Source organism: Cetorhinus maximus, chromosome 6 (genome assembly GCF_964194155.1).
Source record: "Cetorhinus maximus chromosome 6, sCetMax3.hap1.1, whole genome shotgun sequence".
NCBI classification, from domain to species: Eukaryota; Metazoa; Chordata; class Chondrichthyes; order Lamniformes; family Cetorhinidae; genus Cetorhinus; species Cetorhinus maximus.
In genome coordinates this window covers 80997446-81018269 of record NC_135884.1, presented here as the reverse complement: position 1 = coordinate 81018269, position 20824 = coordinate 80997446, and the positions used below count along the sequence as shown (strand labels likewise).

General features: G+C 44.0%; 1 protein-coding gene across 3 annotated transcripts in view; it reads left to right on the top strand.

Moving 5' to 3' along the window:
* The window catches only part of necab2 (N-terminal EF-hand calcium binding protein 2), a 183454-nt gene that overhangs the window by 90115 nt on the left and 72515 nt on the right, over positions 1–20824 (top strand). For all 3 annotated transcript variants that reach the window (XM_078542944.1, XM_078542942.1, XM_078542941.1), the window contains 3 exons: positions 12712–12848; positions 15855–15973; positions 18016–18095. In XM_078542944.1, coding sequence (XP_078399070.1) covers positions 12712–12848; positions 15855–15973; positions 18016–18095 — 336 coding nt within the window. The remainder of the gene's footprint in view (positions 1–12711; positions 12849–15854; positions 15974–18015; positions 18096–20824) is intronic.

Genomic DNA, 20824 nt, shown 5'->3' with positions numbered 1-20824 from the left:
ACAGGACTTCGTCTCCACAATGTGCGGTGGTCGCTCCTACTGATACTGTCATGGACAGATGCATTTGCGGCAGGCAGGTTGCTGAGGTTGAGGTCAAGTATGTTTTTCCCTCTTGTTGGTTCCCTCACTACTTGCCGCAGACCCAGTCTAGCAGTTATGTCCTTTAGGACTCAGTCAGCTTGGTGAGTAGTGGTGCTACTCTTGGTGATGGACATTGAAGCACCGAGCCACTCTTGGTGATGGACATTGAAGTCCCCCACCCAGAGTACATTCTGCGCCCTTGCCACCCTCAGTGCTTCCTCCAAGTGGTGTTCAACATGGAGGAGCACTGATTCATCAGCTGAGGGAGGGTGGTACCTGGTAATCAGGCAGGAGGTTTCCTTGCCCATGTTTGACTTGGTGCCATGAGACATCATGGGGTCCAGATGCGATGTTGAGGACTCCCAGTGCAACTCCCTCCTGACTGTATACCACTGTGCCGCCACCTCTGCTGGGTCTGTCCTGCCGGTGGGACAGGACATACCCAGGGATGTGATGGTGGAGTCTGGGACATTATCTGTAAGATGTGATTCCGTGAGGATTACTACGTCAGGCTGTTTCTTGACTAGTCTAATTAAGGTGAAGTAAGTTTTTCCTCTGTGTTACTTCTGTTACCACGCTACCAGTCTGGCAAATATACCTGTCAGGACTCAGTCAGTAGTGGTGCTACTGAGCCACTCTTGGCGATGGACATTGAAGTCCCCCACCCAGAGTACATTCTGTGTCCTTGCTACCCTCAGTGCTTCCTCCAAGTGATGTTCAACATGGAGGAGCACTGATTCATCAGCTGAGGGAGGGCGGTACGTGGTAATCAGCAGAAGTTTTCTTGCTCATGTCTTACCTGTTGCCATAAGACTTCATGGGCTCCAGTGTTAATGTTGAGGACTTTTGAGGCCGCTTCTTCTTGACTGTATACCGCTTCGCAGCCACCTCCGTTGGGTTTGTCCTGCCGTTGGGACAGAGCATACACAGGGGTGGTGATGGAGGTGTCTGGGACTTGGCTGTAAGGTTCTGGTTCAGTGCCAATAACTCTGGGTGGACTTTTACACCTGGCACCCACATCCTCCTGGGAATGGGCTGGCAGGTGGGTGGGGAGAGGGTGTAAAATTGAGCACCATGCTTGCCTGTCTACCGCCACTGGTATTTTACCAGCAGTGGGCGATGCCAAGTGATGAGTCCAAGCAACTTATCTGCATGTCTGGCTCCATGGTTCCTCTGTGCTGGGAATGCCTGTAGTCCCACCTCTCCTGATGGCACTGCTGGGACTAGAGAGCTGCCTGCCACCTAATTAGCTGGCACCTCTTGGAGGCAGGACTTACCCTCTGTTGGGAGTGGAGGTCCCATCTTGAATCAATTGACAGCCCCATGGACATTAATAAGCCCCTTCAGGGTGAGCGGACTAAGAAGAGGTGTGCTCACTGCCAACTTAGAAGCGGGGGGTCGGGGCCTCTGCTTCCGCCTAAAGTTCAACTCTATCCCGGGCTGCTGCTTGATTAACCTGTGGGACAGCTCTCCCAGTTTTGGCACAAGCCCTCAGATGTTAGTGGGGAGGGCTTTGCAGAAATAAAAAACAGAAAATGCTGGAAAACTCAGCAGGTCTGGCAGCATCTGTGGAGAGAGAAGCAGAGTTAACATTTTGAGTCCATAGGACTCTTCTTCAGAGCTAAAGAGAAGTAGAAATGTGATGGCTTTTATACTGTTTAAGAGGGGCTGGGCAGATGAAGCAAAATAGAAAGTCAGGGATAGGTGGGTGCTAAGGAGAGATTTGACAAAGATGTCATGGACACAGGACAAAGGGAGTGTTAATGATAGTGTTAAAGACTAAAGAAGGTGCTGATATTGGATAAAGATAAAACAGCAGAATGTGTTAATAGCAAAACAATCGTCAGCACTCTGTGAAAGCACAACATAGCAAGTACCAGAAGGGAAATGGGAAGCAATGAAGGTGACAGGGTGAAAGAGACAAATGGAAATCCTGTCGGAGAGAAGAGCAGAACTCCTTCAAGGTGGGCATTCCTGGAAGAGAAGTGACAGTGAATTAAACACTAAAATAAAAGCAAAATACTGCAGATGCTGGAACTCTGAAATAAAAACAAAAAATGCTGGAAAAGCTCAGCAAGTCTGGCAGCATCTGTGGAGAGAGTGTTGACCGGACAGAGTGTGTCTTTGTCATTTCCAATGCCCAGGTCGATGCCAGTGGTCTGTCTGGCTTTATTCATATTTGACTTTTTTGTGGTGGTTTGATACAACTGAGTGGCTTGCTTGGCCATTTCAGAGGGCATTTAAGAGTCAACCACATTGCTGTGGGCCTGAAGTCACATGTAGGCCAGACCGGGTAAGGACGGCAGATTTCCTTCTCTAAGGGACATTAGTGAACCAGATGAATTTTAGACAATCAGATCGTTTCATGGTCAAAATTACTGAGACTTTTTTTTATTACAGATAAATTTAATTACAATTAAAATTCCCAGTTTTTATGATGGTCTTTGAACTCATATCTCTACAGGATGAGTTCAGGACTGGAGATTACTATCCTCACAGCATATCCACCATGCTATTGATCTTGTTGATGGGATAGCCTAGATGGAACTTTCCTCTGTAGCTAACCCATGCTGTGCCTGCTCTGGCAGTGTTTGATGGGTTTGCATATTCCACAGGGCACTGATGGGGCTGGGGCTCTATATCTGTGGTTCACCCACAGACTGAGCTCCTGATATGAATGATGAAGGGGTGGTTGCCAAGGGCAGGCCAGGCACTTTTCCCAAGCTGCAGAGAATCCAATGACCTGGCTGCTTAATCGGGTCTGCTCACTCACTCTATGATAGCTGGGATAATTGTGCATTCCAGACTAAATGTAGAACTTCAGAGTCAACCACATTGCTGTGGGCCTGGAGTCACATGTAGGCCAGATCAGGTAAGGATTTCCTTTCTTAAAGGACATTAGTGAACCAGATGGGTTTTTACAACAATAATGGCCATCATTGGATTTTTAATTACCTTTTTTATTGAATTCAAATTCCACCATCTGCTGTGGTGGGATTTGAACCCCTGTATCTGGATTATTAGTCCAGTGACAATACCACTACGCCACCACCTCCCCCTAAGGGTGGTACACAAGTTGACTCCTGTATTTCCTGCACTAAAACACTGAGTGCGTTTTGCAAGTATTTGATTAGCTGTGAAGTGCTTTGGGATGTCCTAAGTTTGTGCAGGATGCTGTACAATTGCAAGTCACTATTTATCCTCCCTCCCTCTCTTCCTTCCTTCCTCCCTTCATCCCTCCCATCCTCTCTCCATTCCTTCCTTCCTTCCTTCCTCCTTCCCTTCCTCTCTTCCTCCCTTCTTTCATCCCTTCCTCCCCCGTCCTTTCTTCCTTCTTTCCTTCCTCCCTCTATTCCTTCCTTCTTTCCTTCCTTCCTTCCTCACTTCATCCATCCCACCCTCCCTCCTGCCTGCCTTCCTTCATCCCTTTCTCCCCCCTTCCTTCTTTCCTCCCTTCCTTCTTTCCTCCCTTCCTTCCTCCCTCCCTTCCTTCCTTTCTTCCCTCTTCCTTCTTTCCTCCCTTACTTCCTTTCTCCCTCCCTTCCTTTCTCCCTCCCGTCCTCCTCTCAGCGACAAGCCAATTTCCTATAGTATTTTTGCTCACTCCCTCACATTTGAATCCAAATGATTTCCCATGATGACTTCCCAAAATCCTCAGTGTGTTTCCATCTTGCTGGAGGTGTTAAGTAAAGGAAATCTCCCTGTGTGCTTACCTCTGATATGATAATTAGCAATGTAATAATTAGTAATTAAGCTATCAAGCTGGGTTTCGTTTACTCAGCTGTCTAGGTAGAGATTTTACATGAATTGAAACATTAGACATCACTGAGCTGAACAAAATCCATTGAGAATGCAATACAAATTCTGTCAGAATCTGAAATGATCATCGCTGTTAGCCTGTCTCACACTGAGGTCAACTTAAGCATATATACTGATGTAAATATAAACAAGCACAGACTTCATCTAGGTGACATGCTAACCCTTGTACAAAATCCCAAAGAATCAACTCTTCCCACCATTACAATGAACCCAGTTCTATGCCTTGTAATCCAATATTATAGCATAGTAGTTTTCATTCATTGTCATTGTATAAAACTCAAATGGAACAAACCATTTACTATTCAGTCCCATTATATAAGCTCATATAGTCTCCGCTACTATTCAGTTATAACTATTGTGTTCCTATGGAGCCTTTACCACCTTGAGATCTCAGGCAGGATTAGCAAACAGAAGGTGATACTGAGCCACATAAGAAGAGATTAGGACAGGTGAGCAAAAACTTGCTCAAGAGGCAGGTTTTAAGGTGCATCTTTAAGAGGGACAGAGAGGTGTGAGGAAGAGAGGTTTGGGGCGGGAATCCCAGTGCTTACTGTCTGGGCAGCTGAAGACATGGCCACCAATAGCAGAGTGGTGAAAACCACGAATATGCAAGAACCCAGAATTGGTGGAGTGCAGAGATCTGGGTGCGGCCATGGCAGGATTTCAAAACAGGAATGAGAATTTTAAAATTGCGGTGTTGCTGGGCTGGGACATATCATAGATGAGTGAACAAAGAGGGTGATGGGTGAACAGGATGTGGTGCAAGTGAGAGTATGAGCAGCAGAGTTTTGGGTGAGTTCAAGTTAATGGAGGGTGCAAGGTGGGGGACTGACAATTGGAATAATTGAGTCTAGAGATAACAATGGCATGGATCAAGGTTTCAGCAGCAAATAGCTGAGATGGGCGGAGGCAGGTGAGGTTCCAAAGGTGGAAGTAGGCATTCTTGTTGGCTATGCAGGCAGAAACTCAGCTCGGAGACAAATAGCATGGTGAAGTTGCTAATAGTCTGGTTCAGCTTCACACTGCTGTCAGGGAGAGGGATGCAGTTGGTGACTAAGGAAAAGAGTTGGTGGCAAAGACTGAAGGCAATAGCTTTTGTCGTCTTCATTTTTAATTGGAGGGCATTTCTGTTCACCCGTATAAGCAGTATGACAGCTCAGGCAAAGGAGATGTCTGGAGAGGTGCTGTTCAGTCAGAGCTGCGTGTCATCAGTGTCCATGTGGAAAGTGACAGATGGTAAATAGAAGGGACAAGGATAGATCCTCAGGGAAACCAGAAGTAATGGTGCAGGAACAGGAAAAGCAGCCAATGCAAGTGAAACTCTGCCTGTGATTAGATAGGTAAGAACAGAAGCAGGTGAGAGCTGTCCTACTCAGCTGGCCAGTAGCAGAGGGGTGCTGGAGGCGGATGGTGTGGTCAACCATATCAAAGGTTGAGAAGGATGAGGAGGGAAAGGTTAGGCTATAGGATGTCATCTGTGACTTTGATAAGGGCCATTCTAGTTCTTTGGTAAGGGCAAAATCCTGATTGGGAGGATTAAAACATGGAGTTACAGGAAAGGTGGACACAGATTTGGGAGTACAGTCAAGGACTTAGAAGAAGATGGGGAGCTAGTTTGCATGGATAGAGGGGACAAGGCTGAGTTTTTTGAGGAGTGGGTGATGGCAGCAGTTTTGAAGAGAAGGGGAACAGTACCAAAGGAGAGAGAACTGTTAACAATATCAGTTCTTAGAATTTAGTGGTGAACAGTTTGGTGGTCATAGGGTTGAGGGAGTAGGAGGTGGGCCTCATGGACAAAATGCACTCAGAGGGGGCATAAGGGAACACAGGAGAGAAACTAGAGTAAGGTGTGAGTTCAGGGCTTGGGCAAAAGAGGACCTGAGGTTAAGTTAGGCTTGGTGGGCAAGAGGAAGGGAAGGAAGTGGCAGAGGCAGATGAACAGGTGGATACAACTTTAGTGACAAAGAAGTCAATAAGTTTTTCACATTAGCTGCAGTTGAGGAAGAAGGGAACATGGGACAGTTAAAGAGACAGTTTCACATTAATAATATAACATCCGAATAGAATAAATCCATTCCAGTCACTTCCATGTGTAGTCCCAATGCATTAAACTGCTTCCCAGCCACAGTCTTTGAATAGAAGTGTATTGGATCAAACTCCTTCCCATTGACACACATTGCATAGAATTGTAACTCACTCTTAATGTGTACTTTCATATTCTACTAGTCCCCTTCCTATTCAGTCTTATTATGTACATTGATATTGTATTAGTCACTGTCCTGATCACTCTTATTGTGTAAAATCATTTTGTACCTGTCACTGCTCTGCTCACTCTTGTTGTGTACAATTATATTGTACAAGTCACCTCCCACTCATCCTTATTGTGTACAATCATGTTGTACCAGCCCCATTCTTGCTCACACTTACTATGTAAAATTGTATTGTACTAGTCGCCTTCCTGCTCACTCTTATTGTGTACACTAATATTGTACTAATCTCCATCCTACTCACTCTTATTTTGTACAACCATGTTGTACTAGACCCCTTCGTATTAACTCTTATTGTGTACAATCATATTGTACCAGTGCCCTTCCTGCTCACTCTTGTTGTGTACAACCATATAGCACTAGTCCCCTTCCTACTCACTCTTATTGTGCACAATCAAATTGTACTGGTCACCTTCTCATCACTCTAATAGCGTACAATCATATTGTACCAATCCCATTCCTACTCATTCTTATTCTATACAATCATATTGTACCAATCCCCTTCCTTCTCACCCTTCTTGTGCACTATTGTACCAGTCGCCGTCCTGCTCACTCTTATTGTGTACAATCATTTTGTACCTGTCACTGTCCTGCTTGTTCTTGTTGTGTACAATCATATTGTACCAGTTGCGTTTCTGTTAACTCTTATGGTGTAAAATCATATTGTACCAGCCCGCTTCCTACTGACCCTTACTGTGCACAATCACATTGTTCCAGTCCCCCTTTCACTCACTCTTATTGTATATAATCATATTGTACTAGTTCCCTTCTTACTCACTCTTATTGAGTACAATCATATTGTACCAGTCTCCTTTCTACTCACTTATTATATACAATCATATTGATTCACTACCCATCCTAATCATACTTATTGTATACAGTCATATCGTGCCACTCCCCATCTTACTCACTCTTGTTGTGTACAACCATATTATACCTGTCCCCTTCCTATTCACTCTTACTGTGTACAATCATATTGTAGAAGCCCCCTTCCTACTGACTATTACTGTGCACAATCATCTTTTACCAGTCCCCTTCCTATTCACACTTACTGTGTACAATCAGATTGTACCAGTCCCCTTCCTATTATCTCTAATTGTACACAATCACAGAGTCATAGAGGTCTACAGCACAGAAAAAGGCCCTTCGGCCCATCGAGTCTGCGCCGGTCAAACAGTACCTAACTATTCTAAGATAAAAGCAAAAAACTGCGGATGCTGGAAATCCAAAACAAAAACAAAAATAAAAATACCTGGAAAAACTCAGCAGGTCTGACAGCATCTGCGGAGAGGAATACAGTTAACGTTTCGAGTCCTAACTATTCTAATCCCATTTTCCAGCACTAGGCCCATAGCCTTGTATGCTATGGCATCGCAAGTGCACTTCCAAATACTTCTTAAATGCTGTGAGGGTTTCTGCCTCTACCACCCTTTCAGGCAGTGAGTTCCAGATTCCCACCACCCTCTGGGTGAAAAAATTGTTCCTCACATCCCTTGTAAACATCCTGCCCCTTACCTTAAACCTTAATCATATTGCACCGGTCTACTTTCTACTCACTCTTATTATATACAGTCATAATGTACCTCTACCCTTCCTAATCACAATTATTGTATACAGTCATATCGTACCAGCTCCCTTCATACACACTCTTATTTTGTGCAATCATATTGTATCTGTCCCCTTCAGACTCACTCTTATTATGTACAATCATGCTGTACCAGTCCCCTTGCTGCTCACTCCTTTCCGTTATTGTGTAAAATCATATTATACCAGCCTGCTTCCTACTCACTCTTATTGTGCACAATCACATTTTACCAGTCCCCCTTTTACTCACTCTTATTGTGTACTGTCATATTGTACTATTCCCTTTTCCTACTCACGCTTATTCTGTACAAACATATTGTACCAACCCGCTTCCTACTCACTCTCATTTTCACAATCACATTGTGCCAGTCCCCTTACTACTCACTCTTGTTATGCACAATCATTTTGTACCTGTTGCAGTCCTGCTCACTCTTGTTGTGTACAATAATTTTACACCAGTCCCCTTCCTACTCCTATGTATTACATAAAATCCTATTGTACCAGTCCCATTCCTGCTCACTCTTACTATGTACAATCACATTGTACTAGTTGCTTTCCTGCTCACTCTTATTGTATACAATTATATTGTACCTGTCGCCTTCTTCTTACTGTCATTGTGTGGAATTTATTTCCAGACCCCTTCCTGCTCACTCACGCTGGTACAATAAGAGTACTCTTATGGTGTACAATCGAACTCTACCAGAACCCTTCCTATTCACTCTTATTGTGTAAAATCATTTTACACCAGCCCGCTTCCTACTCACTCTTATTGTGCACAATCACATTGTACCAGTCCCCTTTTTACTCACTCTTATTGTATGAAATCATATTATACTAGTCCCTTTCCTACTCATTCACATTGTGTACAATCATATTGCACCAGCTACCATCCTACTCACACTTCTTGTACACAATCACATTGTCCCAGTCACCTTCCTGCTCACTCTTATTGTGTACAATCATATTGCACCAGTCCCATTCCTACTCATGCTTATTGTCTGCACTGATATAATACCAGACACTTGCTACTGTGTACAATCTGTGTGCAAGCAGATTGTAAATGGCCCCTTCCTACTCACAGTCATATTGTACCAGTCCACTTCCTACTCGCTATTGTTGTTTACCATCATAGTGTACCAGACCCTTTCTGACTCACTTTTGATGTGTACAATCATATTGTACCAGTCCCCTTACTACACACTCTTATTGTGTACAATCATATTGTACCAGTCCCCTTCCTACTCACTCTTATTGTGTACAATCATTTTGTACTAATCCCCTTCCTACTCACTCTTATTGTGTACAATCATCCAGAATTAGTCCGCTTCCTACTCACTCTTATTGTGTGCAATCATATTGTACTAATCGCCTCCCTACTCACTCTTATTGTGTACAATCATATTGTACTAGTCCACTTCCTAGTCTCTCTTATTGTGCACAATCTAATTGTACCAGCCCCCTTCCTACTCACTCTTGTTGAGTACAATAATATTGTACCAGTCCCCTTCCTACTCACTCTTATTGTGTACAATCATATTGTACTAATCCCCTTCATACTCACTCTTATTGTGTACAATCATATTGTACCAGTCCACTTCCTAATCACTCTTATTGTGTACAATCATATTGTACTAATCCCTTCCTACTCACTCTTATTGTGTACAATCATATTGTACCAGTCCACTTCCTAATCACTCTTATTGTGTATAATCATATTGTACCAATACCCTTCCTACTCACTCTTATTGTGTACAATCATCTTGAACTAGTCCCCTTCCTACTCACTCTTATTGTGTACAATCATCTTGAACTAGTCCCCTTCCTACTCCCTCTTATTGTGCACAATCATATTGTACTAATCCCCTTCATACTCAATCTTATTGTGTACAATCATATTGTACTAATCTCCTCCCTACTCACTCTTATTGTGTACAATCATATTGTACTAGTCCGCTTCCTACTCTCTCTTATTGTGCACAACCTTATTGTACTAGCCCCCTTCCTGCTCATTCTTGTTGAGTGCAATAATATTGTACCAGTCCCCTTCCGAGTCACACTTATGGTGTACAATCATATTGTACCAGTCCCCTTCCTAATCACTCTTATTGTGTAAAATCAAATTGTACTAATCCCCTTCCTACTCACTCTTATTGTGTACAATCATATTGTACTAACCTCCTTCCTACTCACTCTTATTGTGTACAATCATGTTATACGTGTCCCCTTCCAAGTCACTCTTATTGTATATAATCATCTTATACTAGTCCCCTTCCTACTCACCCTTGTGGTATACAATCATATTGTACCAGTCCCCTTCCTACTCACTGTTATTGTGTACAATCATATTGTACCAATCACCTTCCTACTCACTCTTATTGTGTACAATCATATTGTACCAGTCCCCTTCCTAATCACTCTTATTGTGTAAAACCATATGGTACTAGTCCCCTTCCTACTCACTCTTATTGTGTACAATCATATTGTACCAGTCCCCTTCGTACTCACTCTTATTGTGTACAATCATATTGTACTAGTCCCCTTCCAACTCACTCTTGTAGTGTACAATCATATTGTACTAATCACCTTCCTCCTCTCTCTTATTGTGTACAATCATATTGTACTAGTCCCCTTCCTACTCACCCTTGTTGTGTACAATCATGTTGTACTGATCCCCTTCCTACTCACTCCTATTGTGTACAATCATCTTGATCTAATCCCCTTCCTACTCACTCTTATTGTGTACAATCATATTGTACCAGTCCCGTTCCTGCTCACTCTTACTGTGTGCAATCATATTGTACTAATCCCCTTCCTACTCACTTGTATTGTGTACAATCATATTGTACCAGTCCCCTTCCTGCTCACTCTTATTGTGTACAATCATATTGTACTAGTGCCCTTCCTACTCACTCTTATTCTGTGTAATCATATTGTTCTAATCCCCTCCCTACTCACTCTTATTGTTCACTCACATTGTACCAGTCATCTTCCTACTCACTCTTATTGTGTACAATCATGTTGTACCAATCCCCTTCCTGCTCACTCTTGTTGTGTACAATCATATTGTACTAGTCCCCTTCCTACTCACCCTTGTTGTGTACAATCATGTTGTACTAATCCCCTTCCTACTCACTCCTATTTTGTACAATCATCTTGAACTAATCCCCATCCTACTCACTCTTATTGTGTACAATCATATTGTAGCAGTCCCCTTCCTGCTCACCCTTATTGTGTGCAATCATATTGTAATGTTCCCCTTCCTACTCGCTCTTGTGTACAATCATGTGGTACCAATCCCCTTCCTACTCACTCTTATTGTGCACAATCATATTGTACTAATCCCCTTCCTACTCACTCTTATTGTGTACAATCATATTGTACCAGTCCCCTTCCTACTCACTCTTATTGTGTACAATCATATTGTACTAATTCCCTTTGCATTCCCCCTGACTATATACAATCAGGTTGGTGAAGCCACTCACCATTCCTTCCCATTGTATAGAAAGTTGTTGAATTAATCACTTCCCATTTTGTTACTATTATTGCTGGATTTTCCACGCCCCACGGTATTGGGCGTGCCCCCGGTGTTGGGCATGCCCCCGGTATCGGGCGTGCTCTTTTGCGGAGCGGATAATACGGCGAGAAGGCGAAAGATCAGCGTCACGACATTGTGAAACCCGTTATCGTACATCCACTCAACCGGCCGACGGCGGGCTGCATTCCCTGTCACTGTGCTTCGGGAACCTCATTGTAATGCATCAACATAAGGCCAGCCTAATAGACTCATAGCCCCTGCTGGATCATCCCGCCCACGCCAGGGGGATAACTTGCCGAATTGTTTCACAACATCATATATAGTTCTTGCACCTGGTGGGCTGCACTTTGCTCGGGACTTCGAGGTTTGTTTGCCTACCTTTCTTCGGTCAGCACTCGCAGTCATTAGCGCCAGGCTTCACAGACAGCACCACATCACTTTGAGGGGGGCTCACGCGTGGGTCTCTACTTACCAGACCAGCCATATACGGGTGGCTTTTCAACGACTGCAGGGCAAACCCTGGAATTATAGATCTAACAAGCAAAACTCATAGCATGGAAATAATCAATAATTTTATGGGTTGTCATTAATATTCAGATGCTCTCAAAAGCACCAATGCCATAATGAGCAGCCAGTATACATTTCAGAGCTGTCAGTCATGCCTCACTAATCCACTGGAGCTCTTTGATGGAACTGAAATAAATTATTGCACAGGGATTAATTGGGAGAATTACCTGAATTTTCACAGGATCACAGAACCTTAACGGCACTGAAGGAGGCCATTTGGCCCATCATATCTGCACCGCCTCTGCAAATGAGCATATGGCCCAGTGCCATTGCCCTGCCTTTTCCCTGCGCCCTTGCACATTGTGTCTATTCAAATAATCATCCAATGTCCTCTTGAATGCTTCGACTGAACCTGCCTCCACCACACTTCCAGACAGTGCATTCCAGACCACTCGTGTGAAAAAAATTTTTCTCAAGTCACAGTTTCTTCTTTTGCAAATCACTTTAAATCTGTGCCCTCTCGTTCTTGATCCTTTTACGAGTGGGAATAGCATCTCTCTATCTACTCTGTCCAGCCCCCTCATAATTTTGAACAACTCTCACAAATCTCCTCTCAGCCTTCTTCTCTCCAAGGAAAACAGCCCCAACCTCTCCAATCAATCCTCATAGCTGAAGTTTCTCATCCCTGGAATCATTTTTGTAATCTTCTTCTGCACTCTCTCTATAGTGTTCACAGAAATCATTTGATAAAGTTCCACACGTGAGACTTCTATAGACGTTTAGTAATCATGTAATGGAGAATTAATTAATAAGTATTACCAAAAAGGAAAACACAAAAGAGATCCTGAATTTCATCTTATTTCTTACTGTGTGCTTTTAAAGAGTTTTGTTTGACCTTAACCCCCTTTTGCTCGTCAGGTGTATGAGAGTGGGACAAAGTTGGACCAGTTTGTGACCCGATTTCTGTTGAAGGAGACAGCCAGCCAGATTCAGTCCTTGCTGACCTCTGTGGAAAGTGCAGTTGATGCCATAAATGATCAGACCACTCAGACAGGGTAAGTAGATTTCTTCTGAGTTAAATTTGCAGTCAGTGGGTCCCAGCATGTCTACGCAAAGATTGGGTCCTCTGGCTTTAATTGGGTATCCTTGTTGCCTGATCAGAATTGTAGGGCAAAATCATGGCTGACTGGATTCGGTGGCTCCAGGGCGGGTAAGTAATGTGGGGTGTTTTAAACTACCTGCTGGCCTGGTTTCAGCCAGCTGTGTCATTCCCACTGTAGTTTTTCTTACTGCCCTCGAATTCGGTGGTCAAGATAATAATTCAGTCCTTAAATTCCCTGAAGCTCTCAATCTACAGATCAAAACACTGATTACTGCTCTTCTTTTACCTCAACTTCTCTCCTTATCCTACAGCTTAGTCATTGTGCCTGCATTATGGGCCTTTAGGCTGATCGATATCTGTTAGGCATGGGTATCAAGGGGTATGAAGCAAAGCTGGATAAGTGGGATTGAGGTACAGTTCAGCCATGATCCAACTGAATGGCGGAACAGGCTTCAGAGCTTGGATGGCCTACTCTTGTTCCAAACATTCTTGCGTTTGAAATCGATTTCTTTCTGAGGTTTTTTTTAGCTTCTCCTGATCCCTAGGGTAATGTCAATTGTTGCTGTATAATGATTGGTGAATATATGAACAGTGATGGGCAAAGCAAGTAACAATACTGTACAAGCAGTCTTCATAATTATTCATAAAATTACGGATGGGGTGGGTGGTGGGTGGGAGGGTGGATGTTTGTTGCTTAGCAACAGCCAGATAGCTCAGTGCTGGGTTTTCACTCTTGATTTATCAGGCTGCTGATTTGCTTGAATATTTGGTGGTGAAGATGGATTATTTGTTTCTTCTCTTGGCCCAGCGGTGGGAATTCATGACTCTTCCTTTGTTCTGCCAGAGTGGGAAAGGTTTTGAAAAGCAACCAGCAGCAGTTAAGAAGCTGAATAACTTGCCGTCCCCCTAGAGGTTTCTTGTTTTAAAGCTGGAGTTTTTATTGGGTTTCCCAGATGGCCTTGTGTGCAATGGCGACACCTTGTGTGGGAGTGAGTCGTTCAAGGCCAGAATAAACCAGGACTGTACCTAGTATGGGATTCACAACTGGTGTTAGCTAGAATGCTACTCAAAACTCAAAAAGGGGCTTGTGGCCACAAAGGGTGAGAGTCTGTTGTGATGCACCCTGCAATTGGTTAGCCATATGACTCAGCCTAGGCTCCAATGTAAGGGAAGGGGGTGGCTGTCACCTTGGACCTGCAGCTAGTAAAGGATTGGGAAAGGTGGGCAGGAAAGAACCAGTTAGCAATGGAATATCACTCCTCCCAGGCCCACCACTTTGGCATGTTAGCAGGGTTAAGCAGCCCTTAGATTTGTCTTCCTTCCCTCCTGACTGTCGCCAGGCCTCAACACTGGAAAATCCAGTGTCTTGTCAGTCACTATTCATCCATCCAGACTGCAGGATGGACCTAATGTCTTCCAACTTAATTTTGTTACCTTCAGGAACATGAAGGACCTTCATTGGGTCAGCTCCTCTCCTCTCAGCAGCTCTACCAGCCCCTCTCCTCTTTCGAGAGTATCTACAGAAGTAACAGCTAGCCTCTTGAACTCAATGACATTTTTATTGTTACTGCTAACATTCTGATGTATCAAACTGACACTTAATAAAGAGCACATTTACCTCTGACATTTGTCTGCAATGATTTGTATGACTTGGAGCAGAGTGATGCTGAGCTAAAAAGCAGGAGGCTCCAGACCTATTCGAGGTGAGAAGGTCCTTGGAGGTGGTTTCCTGAAAGATCCACTTTTAAAAATCTGTTGAATGATGCTGATTCTGTGCTAGCCTAACTCTAATCCCTTATCCCTAAAGCTACCCCTTTGCTGGCTGCTCATTTGAGTGTGGAAGGCCAAACTCACTGGTTCTTCCTTCTCAACTGCTGCAACTCTGCTCAGAATTCCCATTACCTGGTCTTCCTATGTCCCTGCTGCTTTCTCCGGAGACTGGATTTTCTGCTGGGCCTACCATCTCACCTCCTGCTGTGCCCTCTTCCAATGTCTCTCATCAATTTTTCAGCTGAGTTGGGCTGTCCTCATGCTCCATCATAGCTAGGGATTCAGCTTTTTTTAAAAACTTGTTCATGGGGTGGGAGCATCACAGGTTGAGAACTGAGTGGCTCAGGCATTTCAGAGTCAACCACATTGCTGTGGGTCTGGAGTCACATATAGGCCACACCAGGTAAGGATGGCAGATTTCCTTCCCTAAAGGACTTTTGTGGGTTTTTATGACAATGGTTTGACGATCATTGGACATTTTTGTCCAGATGTATTATTGAATTGAAATTCCTCCATCTGCTGTGGTTGGATTCAAACCTGGCTCCCCATTACCCTGGGTTTTGGGATTACTAATCCAGTGACAATACCACTATGCCACTGCCTCCCTCTGCACCGTTACCTCGTTGGGAATTTCTAGGGCTTTTGTGGAGTTTTGCCATATTGGAATAGATTTGGTGCCAGGACATTGAGAGCTTGGCTGGTGCTCAATATTATGAGTTCTCGGAACCTGCTGTTGAACAGGAAGATCTGCCTTGTTGTGCAGCCGAGCAAAAAACGCAGCCAGGTTGAAAACCGGGAGCAGAAGGGATTGAGGGCAAAGCACGTGCACGGTGCTCTCATCCAATCTTCTGATTTCCCCTGTCCTGTATTGGCACAACTCAAGGCCTGAAAATCAAACTCCTATTGAAAACGAAATACACAAAAATAAAGAACAGGAAACCTCTCCTCACAAACACCTCTTCCCCATGGGAATGAAATGCTCACATACTCTGCAACAGGAAACTTCTGGCAGGAAATTGAAACTCCCTGATATTCCACTGGGATTGATTGCTGGCTGATTCCTGGGCCTCTGCTGATAATTTCTGGAGATTGGGAAATGTACCATCATGAAAAATCAGGGAGAGTCAGAGGGCAATGTGAATGTGGAACAACTTTGATAAATGGAGTGACTTAATCCCCTTTGTTACAGGTTCTATGATAGCAAGGCCAGCCATGGAGTGGTGGAGAGTTGGTACAACCAGCAGGCCTCGTGCAACCTAACCAACAACAGAATGGCAGCTAGGGACAAAAAGCTGAAAACCGATTTAGGTAGGTGTGTGTCACCAGGCAGGGTGTGAACCACAATGACTCCGGTACGTGTAAAGTGTATGTGTGAGTCTGGCGGACTTGGGTAAGTGTAAGTTACCAAAAAGGGTGTGAGTCTACAGTAACTGGGCTAAGCATGCACCAAAATTAGGGCAACTGTGTGTTAGAGGGACTAAAATTCTCCACGCACTGTCACATGTGCGACTAGAATGCCATGCCCCAAGGAGCTTTACTCCAGCGAGGGGCAGCACTTTTAGGAGTAGTGGCAAGGTTAACTGGACATCAAAGTACACTGCTCTCTGAATTTAAACATCAACGCCATCAATTTCAAAATTTCTCAGTTGACAAATTTCCAATTTGAATAGAGTTTCACCATGCTTACTGTCAGACTGTGAAATGAATGTGGGGGAGGTATAATTGCAGGGGCTGAAGTTATTTATTTCAGTGCTAATCTTTGATAATCATTCGAGTATCATTTCATCACAATGGTGGGCGATCACTTTCTCCTGGATACTATATCCCTTTCCAATTCAGAGTAGGATGAATCTACCTGGACTGTACATTAAAGAGAGAAGTGAAGTGATTGCATTTAATGAAGCGCAATAATGTCAGTCAGTGTTTAGTGGGATGGATTGATGTGTTTTCTGTCTGCAGAATGTTGGTAGGTCTGTGAGGAGGGGGAAGACGATTTGAAATAGGCATCACATTGAGAAGGTCTGATTGTTTAATGATAACACTTACAATATAGGTCTAATTAAATCAGTGGAACTCTCTGACATGTTGTATTAAGTAATATTTTATGCCACACAGTCTCTCTGGCTCAGATTTGTTTTTAGATAGAGTTTCACCATGCTTACTGTCAGACTGTGAAATGAATGTGGGGGAGGTACAATTGCGGGGGCTGAAGTTATTTATTTCAGTGCTAATCTTTGATAATCATTCGAGTATCATTTCATCACAATGGTGGGCGATCACTTTCTCCTGGATACTATATCCCTTTATGAGATTTTGCAATTAACATCTTCTAGTGATGATAGCATTCCCTTTATAACAACAACTTACTTTTATAACATGCCTTAGTTTATATTGGGTACGATCAATACAAAGGGGTATTGGCTTTGACAGGGAACGTCCCACGGAGATAACCAAACACCAAAATTGCAAACTGCCCTAAATCAAAGAAGGAATGTGAGAACAGGTGACCAAAAGCTTGGGCGCAGAGGTGGGTTTTAAAGAGGATCTGAGAAGAGGAGAGAGGCGGAGAGGCAGATTTAGGGAGGAAATTCCAGAGCTCAAGGCTGAGACAGCTGAATGCATTGACCCCAAGTATGGAGTGAGGCAAGTAGAGGGTGTACAAAATACTAGAATTGGAGGAAAGTAGAGATCTCGGAGGATTGTAAAGGTTACAGATATCGGGAGCTGCGAGGCCATAGAGAGATTTCAGTATGAGGCTGATAATTTTTTACCTGAGGGTTTCTGGTCAGTATGACCTCAAGCAACAAATTTACCAACCTACCTGTTAGGAGACATTATATGGCAGGAGATAATCTGGGCTTGAATCCAACTGTACCTGTCCTGGAAGCGTTTGATGGGCACAGTGTAGAAGTGGCTTTACTCTGTATCTAACCCCGTGCTGTACCTGCCTTGGAGTGTTTGATGGGGACAGTGTAAAGGGAACTTTACTCTGTATCTAACCCTGTGCTGTACCTGTCTTGGAGTGTTTGATGGGACAGTGTAGAGGGAGTTTTACTCAGTATCTAACCCTTTGCTGTACCTGCCCTGGGAGTGTTTGATGGGGACAGTGTAGAGGGAGCTTTACTCTGTATCTACACTATCCGATCAAACACCTGCAGGGCAGGGACAGCATTGGGCTTGAAGCTGAAAAGCCAGTTAGCCTAGCAGAAATGAAGGGTTGAACCAGGGAACCAGATGCCAGGTGCTGTATTTACCCTCTGAGGATGTGGTGGAACTACTTTGTGTGTGGTTTCAGAAAGTTTGTAACCATGAGGTGTGTGTGTGTGTGTGTGTGTGTGTCTTCCCATCAGCTCTACCAGCCAACAGAGAAGAAGGCCTTGAATCGCAGATCAACAGATTGGCAGAACTGATTGGCCGCCTGGAGAATAAGGTAAGGAGCAGCGAACTAACTGGTGTCTATTCTGATCTGCACCAACTGATGTTGTTGATGCTGGGCCTGCTGGCAATGGCTATGACTTAGTCAGTAGCATCTTCCCCCTGAGTCAGAAGGTTAAAGTCTTGGTCTAGGACCTGAGCACAAACATTGAGGCTGATATTCCAGTGCAGCGCTGAAGGAGTGCTGCAGCGTCAGAGGTGCGCTCTTTCAAATGAGATGTTAAACTGAGGCCCCATGTATACTCTCAACTGAATGAAAAAGATCCCATGGCACTGCTTGGAAGAGCAGGGAGTTTTCCCCAGTGCCCTGGCCAATGCCTAGCCCTCAAAAATCAGATCTGTCCATATTATTGTTTGTGCGAGATTGCTGTGCACTATTAGCTGCTGCGTTTTCCACATTACAACAGTGACTACATTTCAAAAATACTTTATTGATTGTAAAATGCTTTGAGATAGCCGGTGGTTGTGACAGGTGCTATCTAAATGTAAGACGTTCTTTTAGTCTTCCTAACCCTGGCCACTGCTGTATTGGGACACTGGGTGGGGATGGAAAGACTGAGGGAGGAGTGGAGGTTTTTTTTATCAAAAATACTCCCCAGTCTTTCTCAGGTAAAGGTATGTCCAGAAAAAATGGGGCCCCTCACTTGAGCAAAGCTATTCTGATATCACTAGAGGGTTGAGACACCGTCAAATGCGATAGAGATTGCGTCCCCAAGGGCAGGTTTTCCTGGGATTGGGAGGCTTCAGCTGTTGAATCCCCTCTTTCTTTCAGTGAAATGCCAGCAGTATGGGGTGCTTATACTGGGGAGGAAATTGATGCTCTTACACTTTTAAACCTGGGCCTCATCTGCCCTCTCAAGTGATTGCAGAAGATCCTACTGCACTATTTGAAAGGAGCCTTGGCACTCTCCCTGATGGCCTGGCCAATATTTATCCTTCAACGCACCTCTCTAAAAGAAAAAAAAACAGATTATCTGTTCATTTAGTTTGTCACTGTTAGTGGGATCTTGCTGTGCACAAATAGCCAACCCCATTTGCTGCGATACAAAACTTCAAAAGTGCTTCATTGGATGTCCTGAAATTGGGAATTCCAAATGGTAACAACCTAGAAAACTGCTCTATCAAAATTGATGGAGCCCTACAAGAACTGATCCCTACCACTGAGGGCCTGAAGATAAGGAGACTATGATAGTCAGGGATATTTTTAAATAAATATGTATATAAATGTTTTCTAAGACTGTTTTATTTTCTATACTATCGCCCACAGATTTTAGTTTTCATTTATGCCTTTTTACTGTTGTTGCTAGACAACAATGATGACTGCACACCAAATTAGTGGCTGTGAACATACAGATATACGATCAAGGAGCAGGAGGAGGCCATTCGGCCCCTCAAGCCTGTTCCACCATTTAGTAAGATCATGGCTAACCTGACAGTAAACTCAAATCTGCATCCCAGTTACCCCCAATAACCTATCACCCCCTTGCTTAGCAAGAGCCTATCCACCTCTGCCTTAAAAATATTCAAAGACTTTGATTCCAGCGCCTTTTTAGAAAGAGTTCCAAAGACTCATGGTCGTCTGAGAGAAAAAAATTTGCCTCATTGACCCCTAGTTCTAGGTACCGCCACAAAATGAAACATCCTCTCCACATCCACCCTGTCAAGACCCCTCAGAATCTTATATGTTTCAAACAAGTCGCCTCTCACTCTTCTAAACTCCAGTGGATACAAGCCTAGTCTGTCCAGCCTTTCCTCATAAGAAAACCCACCCATTCCGAGTATTCATCTGGTAAACCTTCTCTGAACTGCTTCCAATGCATTTACATCCTTAAGTAAGGTGATCAATACTGAACACAGAGCTCCAGATGTGGTCTCACCAGTGCCCTGTATAACTGATGCATAACCTCCCTACTTTGGTAATCAATTCCTCTCACATTAAATGATAACATTCTGTTAGCTTTCTTAATTACCTGCTGTACCTGCAAACTAGCCTTTAGCGATTCATGCACCAAGACACCCGGATCCCTCTGCATCTCAGATCTTTGCAATCCCACACCATTATGATAATATGCTTCTCTTTTATTCTTCCTGCCAAAATGAAAGTCTTGCGGATGCTGCATAAATGCAGGTTCTTTAGTTTTTCATCTCTCATTTGACATGACTTCAAGAATTGGTTCCGAAAAAGAACCGATTACATCAGTGATCTCCACAGTGACAATGGAGAAGGGACTGAAATGAGCGGGGAACCTTTAGTAATATTCTGCTTATTGAGGTGAGGGATGTGAGTAATGGGGATTGGAATATTTTCCATTTCAGACCCAGGATCAAACACTCCCAGGGCAGATACAGCACAGGGTCAGATACAGAGTGAAGCTCCCTCTACACTGTCCCCATCAAGCACTCCCAGGACAGGTACAGCACGGGGTTAGATACAGAGTAAAGCTCCCTCTACACTGTTCCCATCAAACACTCCCAGGACAGGTACAGCACAGGGTTAGATACAGAGTAAAGCTCCTTTTACACTGTCCCCATCAAACACTCACAGGACAGGTACAGCACGGGGTTAGATACAGAGTGAAGCTCCCTCTGCACTGTCCCCATCAAACACTCCCAGGCCAGGTACAGCACGGGGTTAGATACAGAGTAAAGCTCCCTCTGCACTGTCCCCATCAAACACTCCTAGGACAGGTACAGCACGGGGTTAGATACAGAGTAAAGCTCCAT